Genomic DNA, 10,380 nt, shown 5'->3' on the forward strand with positions numbered 1-10,380 from the left:
GGCATTCGAAAGATATTCAGGAATCACGTTAGAGAAAGACAAAGGGCGACATGAAAAGACCTGCAGATAAATGTCTGTAAATAAATGTCCGTTGTTTCACTAAGGGAAAAACAGCGGGAGTAGAGTTGAATTTTCTGTCGTGTTTTTTTTGCGACGGTATCTACAACGTGTTGGGTCCTTACATGTTAAAACGTGGGGTTTGTTTTACTATGCACATAGATTCGAAGAATTTGTCAAAAAACAAAAAAAATATATAACAAATAAATGTTATCAAAGGCAAGACAAGTTGATTTTCTACCATGTTGAATAATTGTTTAGTGTTTTTATTTAATGTAACATGTTTATTCAGCTCGAAAAACATACAGGGTTTACTGATGTATTGGAAAATTAAAAATGGCGCCGGTCTCTCTGTTGAACACAGTAAGTTTGAAAAATCAATTAAAAATAAAAATAAAAAAACTATACAAAATACTGTTAAAACCCTACCGAATATATGTCAGCCTATATCACGGTAACATATATTGAGCGAGTTTCTAACAGTATTTTGTATAGTTTTTTATTTTTAACTCATTTTCCCATACTTACCGTGTTCAGCAGAGAGTCCGGCGCTATTTTTAATTTTCCACCACATCGGTAAACACTGTATGTTTTTTCGAGCAGAATAAAAATGTTACATTAAATAAAAACACTAAAAAAATTACCCAATTAGGTAGAACAGTAAGTTATCTTGCCTTTGACAACATTTATTTGTTATATATTCGTTTTGTGACAAAGTTTTCGAATCTATGTGTACAGTAAAACAAACCCAAAACGAGTATTAAAACGTCGGTAACGTTACATTAGATAGGGCTGTGAAAGAAGAGATGTCAAAAATGATGCGATAGCTGTACTTACCATCTGATGTAACATAGAACCTGATTGGCCGATCAAATGGCAGCAGGTTCTGGCTATTCAGGATGTCTGGTGCATTCAGGGGTAACTTAGGCGTGTATTTCACGAGGACGTCCACTTGTGTGATCTTTTTGAAAACACCCGCCTACAAATTAAAATAAATTAACAATAAAAAGTTAAAAAAAAATGAACACCTTTATTATAATAAGTTAGCAAGGACACATAACGATGCCTGGAAATGAACATAAAGAAGAAAGTAGCAGCCCTAGTTGAAGTCAATGTCATTGATGACGCTGGCGTAAAAAGAGCTGAAAGAGAGTTAGTTGGTTGGTTGTTTTTGTTTTACGGCATATCAACCCTTTTCGGGTTATTTAATGCTGAATCCAAAGATTTTGAAGAAAAGTTTTTCAATAGAATGTATTTGTTGTTTTTAAGTCTCTTTCTATTTAACCCATAGTTGGGACCCTAACAGGTACTACCACTCTGGGTCAGAGTGGACCTGGGAGCAATGGCAATTAGAGGGTGGCTCCACACTCCCCAAAGCCCACAAGCTGGGGCCTCACCACTGGATATAGTTTAAGGTCATATCCAGGACCCTGAAAGAGAGAGATAAGAAAACGAAGTACCAATATGTTGTGCACGACAAGAAAAGAAACTGGAATCTTAAAACCATCTCTATCATTCCAATAATTATAATAGAAATCCAACTTAAGGAAAAGAAATTTCAAAAACTACCTGGCAAATATACCCGGTGAACCAAGTGTGAGAGAAAAACAAACAATTGCACTTAAAGGTGTTGTATAGGTGGCGGACAATGTCGGGCAAAACAAGATGGTAAATCAGATAGCTAAGCGATGACGTCAACTGTATATTTCCATGAGAGAGTTGGGATCCTGGAACAATGGAACGGCATATATTTTAACCTGAAAGTTGGCCCTTTTAGAAAATGAAAATGATATCGCTTCCTACAATTCATTTCTTTTCTCTGTCTCTCCGTCTGTCTGTCTGTTTGTCTGTCTGTCTTCTCTCTCTCTCTCTCTCTCTCTCTCTCTCTCTCTCTCTCTCTCTCTCTCTCTCTCTCTCTCTTTCTTACATATGAATTTAATTTTTGTCTATTTGTTCTGTTTAATAAACTATAGACAAAATCTGGATTACGACGGAGATAGCATGCATATATATATATATATATATATATATATATATACATACGTATATATATATATACATATATATATATGTATGTATATATGTATATATATATTCATTGTGAACAAAAAACAAACATACAAACAAACAAACAAAAGACAAAAATATGGATTTTTTTTAGAATAGATGGTCAAATAATTTTGAGATATCAAGGATTACCGTACTAGCTTATCGGACCAGTGCATGATATATGCATACAGTCATTTCCTTACATAGAAAGACGGTAAAGTTATACTACACAAGTTCAAAAAGTTTCAGCTTATTTTGACTACATTAGATAATTAAACGGAATATGGTAATAAAGAAAAAGTAATAAAAGGTTATGAACCTAGTGAAAACGTCAATATAGCGATCCCTATTCCGTCCCGAACAACGCCAGATCCTCCGGCTAGTCCATAAATAAAACGTAAGAGATGCTAACAGGGGCTTCAAAGGGGAGACAATAAAGACTTTGCTTACGTTAAAAGTGAACTCTTTCTTTGATGCTAAATTGTAAATCACAAGTTTCCCTTCAAAGTTTCCAGGTTTGTGATAGACCAAAGAGATTTCGTCTTTCGCCTTAAACGGTTTCACGGCTCGTTGGCTTGTTGCGTCTCCAGTGCCGTCATCCCAATACATCATGGCTTCCGTCGGTTGGGTACCAATGTATTTCATGGAGGCGACAATTCGGCTCGAACTGTTTTCTACAATAAAAAATAACATATAATGAAATAATTTAGACATTCTTTTTCTCATCCATCTATTTCTAGTGAATTATGAAGTTTGTGTACGATTATCTTAGCTTTTTTATTTTGATCAAAAGCTCCAATACTGGAACGTCGGTGTCTTTCTTCTTTAGCGGACCATCGCAAGCTTATATGCACGTAGCCCTACAGTGCTACTATTCTACATTGCTAATGGTTTTATATATATATATATATATATATATATATATATATATATATATATATATATCATGATTCTTTGGGGGTACAGAATTCATGATTAAAAACGTTTTAAAATAAAGCAGACAGGGGGAAGAAGAGAAGAGAGAAAAAATCGGGAGTCAGCTGACCGGTTTCGCCCTCGCTTTCTCAAAGCTGTTGAAAATATGTACAATTTAAAATTAAGTTGGTTCCGTTATGTGCGGGGAAAAAAATTGGGAGAAAACGGTTAAAATAAAGCAACGTTATATTACTCGATGATTCTAAAGGCTAATCACGCTCAAACCCAAGAGGCATTCATTCCATCTGTTTACAGAGAGAAGGTCTTTTAAACCGAACGTGAACAGTCTCCAGGATTTTTGAATGGAATAATGAGTGAGCATGATCCAGGATTGAAAATGAGTTCGTGTTAAAGTTCGCTTGACATGACAGGTTTTTTAATGAGATGATCAGTGATTGAAGAACCGTATGTGTTGGCAAGTACGTCTTTTGCTTGGCATGTCCCATTTCTAGTTTTGTACATGCTATTGGACTCTTCTATCCAATCTCAATGTTGTTCGACCCATATAGTTGGCACTGTAACTACATTCAAAATTGTAAATTACATTATTTTTATGATGAGGGGAGTAGAAAATTTTTTTCGAGAGGATGGCATTAACGTTCTCGTAAAGAACACATTTCAAGCAAAATACCAATTTTGCATTCTTGATCTAATTTGCTTTGCGAATTTCTCACTTGCTGTCCCCAACCACGGTAAACGTAGATGTATTGGACATTTATTAACTATTTGAATTTTAGTAACAAAGAACTCAGCTATTTTCCTTTGCATAACTGACCTAATTACATCCAGAGCGTACCCATTCTTGGGTAGGGTATCAGTAATTATTTTAAATTCCTCATCCAAATTTGATTTTAAGCAAATCATAAGGGCACGATGTGTTAGGGTCCAAATTAAATTTATCTTACGTTTTCGGGGGCAAAATGAATACCAGCAAGTAAATGCAGGTTTGCGGTATATTGATGTAAGGTAACTGGATAGTGTTTTTGTTACCAATACATTGAGGAAAGCTATGAACAAGCTACACTCTCCTTCATATAAGTATACTGTAACGTAATTGGATTACTTATGGGGATGGTTCATCAAGAATTTGTTTACGTTGGACTTGAAGACAACCATATTGCAGTCTACATTTAGGCACAGATAAAGAGTGAGGGGAATTATTGATAGTGGTTACAACTAGACGAGTGTTTTTCGTGAAAGTCAAGCCAGAGGGTGGCATAGATTGGGGCTCAGACGAGCACTTACCATGAAAACAACGATAAAGCAAAGACAGGCTCGCGCCGTCTCTTCTAGGCTACGAAGTCTATTTTGAACTCTGTCAAGGCAGGATAAGCTGTTTCTAGCAACTCCTGCTCAGATGTGGCAACAGTACTCCATCCTGGGGCACACTTGCCTCATACATGTAGAGAATTGAATCAGCAGCGAGATATATACTGGAACTGTAGAACGATCCCACAATTTTCCCAGCAACCCTGGCAACGGATTTGATGTACGTGTTCCATCTCAGACCAGGAGTACAGGTCAAGCCCAGAAGTTTGTCAAAACATGAAGCCTCTTCAGGATGAGAGCTATTCATTTCAATTGATGCCAGACGGTGATCAGAGCGTTGATGGTGGAAAGATGGAAGTTTTGTCTAAGATGCATTAAAATTAACCAGCCTCCTCTTTCCCCATTGCATCACGTGCTCAAGATCAGAGGATGGGGAATCGGAGATAACTTGGTTATTTACGACCTTTGAAGTGTTGCCATAGATGGTAGTGTTGTCAGCATAAATGCCAGCAAATGCTGTTAGAATGTGATTTGGGAGATCATTAATGTAGATCAGGAAGAGAGTTGGTCCCAGGATGGATCCCTGCGGGACTTTAGCATTAATTCTGTGAGCTTCAGATTTTTGCCCATCAACCACTACTCTTATGAACCTATCGGAGAGAAATGATTTAATAATTGAAAGGACGGTTCAAGCTATACCAGAGCTGGAGCTTTTGTGGAGTAGTCCTTTATGCCATAACGTATCAAAAGCCTTTGATATGTCAAGGGCAATTTCTCTAGAGAGGAAACCTTAATCGAGAGATTCGCTAATTCTATGAGATATATCTGTCAGCACATCAGCTGTAGATCTAGCAGAACGGAAACCATATTGTATGTCATTGAAGAGGTAATTTTTTTGCTAAGGTGATTGACTACTTCTCTATTTAACACAGATTCCAGCAACTTACTCATGACGCACAGGAGACTGATTTGGTCTGTATTGAGAGGGAGATCAGCGATCACCTGAATTTCTAAATACGGGGCATACTGATGAGGTTTTCCAGAATGTTGGGAACCAATTCTCCTTAAGACAACGCTTAAATAGCTTTGTAAGCATGGGAGCTAGTTCTGGTTGAAGCTTTTAAAAGGCTTTCCTGCATCTAGTGACTTCAACAATGAAAAGATGGGATTTAGTTGCTTGTCGGGTTTTTCGAGAGCATGTATGTCGAGAGGGCACAAGAGCTAGGAGTTCATCAGAGCACATTCCATTAAAGTACGGACCTGACGCAAAAGTTTGTTGGAGAACATTGCATTAAAATACTAGAAAAAGTCATAGGGACGCAACATTTGGGCGATAGAACAGAGGTTGGAGTTTGGTTGATACTGCGGGACTGTCTAATAGAAAAGGACTAGTGGCACCACCCCAGATGTGCCAACAATACTCCATATAAGGGTGTTTTGTAAAGGTACAGAATACTCTCAGGTGTTAGCAATTTTCTAGCACAGTAGAGGAAAGCCATCTTTTTGCAGCAACCTTGGCAATGTCTTTAGTGCACTTGTTCCAGTTCATGTTGTCTGTGAATGTGAAGCCGAGGTGTTTGTAACAATCAGCTCTCAGTCACACGATCGTTGAGAATGTTTGTTTTTTTGTAATAGTTAAAGGAAAGAAGCTTAGTCTTAGTATCATTAAATGTTATCGTCCATTTAGTCGGTAGTCGTGTCGTTCTTTATAAGCAAAGAATTGCAAGAATTAAAAAGATGCATTATAAATAAAAATGTACCGTAAAACTGAGCTGGAGCGTTGGAGGTTACTGTTGCTGTTAGTACCGGATGTTGGCACGCGATTTCGTATGTTTCAACAGAAATTCCCAAAGGACCTTCCACAGAAATGGTTATCGTGTAGTTCTGGGCGACAGTGTATGTGTGGTAATTCTTGTCGGGTATATCTGGACTCACTCCTGCAAGAAATGAAATGAAATAAAAATGAAAATAATTTTCTGTGCCAAACCAAATAAGTGAGAAGGGTCAAGGAGGCTGGAAAAATCTAGGAGAGAAAGCACTAAGCAGACCTCCACTGGATTATGCGAAGAGAACTAGGACCTTGAGGAGGCTTAATACCACCCAAATCCCAGTGAACACTTATAGTCACTACCAACTAGAAATTCATGGTAAACGGCTATTTCAATAACACAAGCTAATTTGCAAAGGTTATTGAAAGAAGTGGTGAGGAGTACTGGAAATCTGAGGAGACTTGTTGTCACTTAGACTCCAGAGAACACCACAGCTTGTTGGCAGTGAGAATTCTATGATGATGGCCTGTGTAAAAGGTCCTAGTGAATAATAATAATAATAATAATAATAATAATAATAATAATAATAATAATAATAATAACAACTAGCAGACCCCGTGTAAATTCCACCATAGTTGAAAATTTTAAAAACACACGTCAGTAAGAAACTTATCACATAATTACAATGAGGTTGGACATTGTAGCATTAAAGAAACGTCACGAAGCTCTGGATCTTCAGGTCCTGGTATCTTTGCGGACACAATTGCATCAATTTGTTGAACTGTTTTGATCTTACCCAGATCTTGCAGCATTATGATCATGTGAGAGTGTGGCAGCCCTCTTTTTTTTAATTCAATAACACAAACATTTGCAAATAGAATCCCCAACACACATCTGTCTTTAATGTCTTACAAAAGTTCAACTAAATGTGCATGATACACACGTGATATGAAGTCAAATCGATTTTGTGTAAGTTCTGATGTGTAAGTTGTTTACTATTTCGGGACATCTTGGATTACACGTGTATGTAAGGAATAGGTTTTACGTATTTACAGAAAAAGGCTTTGTATTAATGTCAACATTATATGCAAGCATATATAAATATTTTCACCTAGAATGAACTAGAATTTGTGCTAATTTCAACATAACATAAGTAGGTAATAATAATGAAGGTGTGTGTGTGTGTGTGTGTGTGTGTGTGTGTGTGTGTGTGTGTGTGTGTGTGTGTGATATTGCATTTGAGAAAAGCAGTAACGTTCTAAAATGTCTTTAGTAGTTCGTATTGGACGGACTTTATTAATGGTGTCCGCGAACCTGCTGATTTTAATACTCAAATTTTTAATCGACCATTATTTTTGAACGACTTTCATCGACTCTATATATTTTAACTCATCATCGCCTAACGCCGTCTACTGTATATTTTAGTTTTCACTTTTAATTCTCATTTTCGCCCCTTCGCACTTTTACTTCAACACCTGAAGATGATTCGCAGACGAATCGAAAGCGCTCGTGACATCAACAATTATGGAACTTTTATTAATATTTTTTGACTTTGATGTAAAAAAGTTTATACGGAAAATCGACAAATGAAAAAAGAATCATAAAGAAAATTGTCTTCGTTGCATTTAATAATATTTGCGTGAATGAAAAAATGCTGCCTAAATATACCAATGTATATCCGTTTAGCTATAAGATTTACAGACATCCGCTATAGAACAGATAAATAGATAGATAGATAGATAGATAGATAGATAGATAGATAGATAGATAGATAAAACGATTTCTCACCTGTTTTCTTTGTCTTTTCTACATGGCCATCACCAAAGTCCCACGTGATAGTCACATTCTTCGTTCCACTCCGATACATGAAGACTGATATTTCGACTGGCTTGTTAATCGACGCGTGAGGGGGGTTCGGCCTGATGGAGATGCCTTCAATCGGTTCAATGACATCGATCGTGGTCGCCAAAGCCACGGCACTCAACTCATTGGCCACGTTAACCTTGACGGTATAGGTCGAAATTTCGTCATACATATGATGATAGATTTTGGACAAATCGAACGGGAGGTTTATGTCCGATTTACCATCGCCGTAAGTTATATTAATCAGTGCACCGGCCGGTCGTTGTCCTGGGCCCTGTTTGAACATCAGGCTGACCTGTCCGGGTGGCGTGTATCTGACAGGAGTGTCGCTGTGTAAGGACAAATTCTCGATAGGAGCCAAGACCACCAACTTGTGCTCAAACGTAATCTTTTTCTGTTTGTTGTAAACGACGACCTTGACATTGTAATCACCGGCCAGATTAAAGGTGTGTGTTTTTACTTCTTTCTTACCCGGGGTCCACTCGACCTTGTTGGGTTCGGCAAAACTATGATTTTGTCCGTCTCCATATATCCAATCTATGTGCACACCTGTACCGCTTTGCATAGTGACCTCGAAGGTCACGCTATCGCCTACTTTAATCTTGTTCTTGTTGTCCACGACCGTCATCTCGGCATCTTTAATTTCCAGCTCGACTACAAAGTCGACAGTGAGCGTCACGTTTGAAATGGCGTTGGAAGCTACCAGAATGATTTTATGAGTCCCCAACTGAGCCCATTGGAATCTTGTAACAGTAGATCCTTGTTTTGTTATCTCATTGTAGGTAATGTCTTCTTCCGTGCCATCCATTGTTAAAGTAAACGAAGCCATTGAACCGGAAGCAATAGAAAAATTCAATTGCTTATCCTCCCCTTTGAGAACGCCCTCTTCTATCATCTTCAAATCTGTAATTGGATCAACGACCGTCTGTTCTATCTGCACACTTTCCTGAGACACGTTATTAGAACACACCAGTATCACATGGTAAAGTCCCTGTTTTTTATACTTGTGACTCTTTGCCACTCCTTCGATCGGGAAATCTGAAGATCCGAGTGTTTCTGACGCGGTTTGATCCCCAAACGTTAATTCACAGTTGAAATCTGAACCGCTGCTTCTGTTGAGCCAATAATTGGCCGGATCAGTGGTCGCCACGGTGTCACCTGTTAACTTGAGACCCTTGATCACGTCTTCTGCAATTATCTCGGTGAAGTTTTCTTTCATGCTTAGCTGGTTCCAGGCGCGGACAGTAATGTTGAAATACCCCGGTTTGGCAAACTTGTGTTTCACCTGGCGACTTGTTTCATTTTGAATGTGGCCATCGCCAAAATTCCACTCGTAAGTAACGGATTCACCTGCAAACATAAAAGGAAACATAAAAAATTACCAAATACATATGCACAACGTTACAGGAAACAAGGAAAATGTCCGTCCTAGGACCCGTAAAGTTAATACAATAAACAGAACTACAAGCATGTTAACGGTGAATGCTCCGACGAACTGCAAACACTTGTACTCCCTCGACGTAAATATCCCCGACAAACCCGACAAGCAGCGAAATTCCATCCCTACACAGTAGAGATCCTTAGATGTAAGAGAGCTTTCTACTTCGGTAGTTTCTTCTCCAGAACTGCTAGACTTTGGAACTCCCTTCCGAGTCCCTGCTTCCTCAACTGTACTGACATTCAAAAGTTCAAGGGCAATGTGAACAGACATTTTGCCGCCCAACTCCCTACATAGTACCCCTGTAGCTTATGTCCCTGATAGTAGCTTCTACAACAAAGTGGCAATGTGCCTTGTTTGGGGTGAAAATATAATAAAAAAAAATAACAGTTTGGCATCACTTTTATGTCTCCCTTATGCCGATTCAAATAAGGATATAATGATATAAGACGATTTGAAATTTGAAATTCGCAGACAATTTATTAATTGAGTAAAAAATGGATTTTGGTTTACTTTCGACAGCTTCGTAATCCTCGCTTCCTTTATTCTGCCCTTTGCTCCTCAAATTTTATGGGCGTTTTTTTCTGACAAAAAGGTAACAATTGCTGTTTTCTGAGTCGGAATTAATCTATGTAACATTTCTCATTAGTTGTTTTTTTTGTTTGTTTTTTTTACTTCAAAGTAGTATTTTTTAACTCCTTACCTCAAGTTGCTTCACGCTTTGTCTGTAATGATTTGCATAAAAATATCGGAAATATCTAAATTTATTTAGAGGGCTTCAACGCCCTTTGTCCGTTTGCATGAAATTAAATGCAACTCAAAATCACTCATTTAAACCTAATCTGTACCAAGCATGTGTATTCCAAAATTCATAATGATTGGTTAATAAGTTTTGGTTTGAATCCTATACATAGAGCTCTATAAGCATGTACACATACCTAACTTTAAGTAGAGATATGT

At 37.8% G+C, this 10,380-nt stretch overlaps 1 protein-coding gene across 1 annotated transcript in view; it reads right to left on the reverse strand.

The window, feature by feature from the left end:
- LOC145280378 (polycystin family receptor for egg jelly-like) overlaps positions 1 to 10,380 on the reverse strand; it is a 174,111-nt gene that overhangs the window by 108,856 nt on the left and 54,875 nt on the right. The window contains exons 8-11 of the mRNA XM_080132149.1: positions 7,908 to 9,332; positions 6,111 to 6,287; positions 2,557 to 2,780; positions 895 to 1,036 (exon numbers count right to left, since the gene is read on the reverse strand). Coding sequence (XP_079988275.1) covers positions 895 to 1,036; positions 2,557 to 2,780; positions 6,111 to 6,287; positions 7,908 to 9,332 — 1,968 coding nt within the window. The remainder of the gene's footprint in view (positions 1 to 894; positions 1,037 to 2,556; positions 2,781 to 6,110; positions 6,288 to 7,907; positions 9,333 to 10,380) is intronic.

This window comes from Euprymna scolopes, chromosome 7 (assembly GCF_053919585.1).
Source record: "Euprymna scolopes isolate OS-2025 chromosome 7, ASM5391958v1, whole genome shotgun sequence".
Lineage (NCBI taxonomy): Eukaryota > Metazoa > Mollusca > Cephalopoda > Sepiida > Sepiolidae > Euprymna > Euprymna scolopes.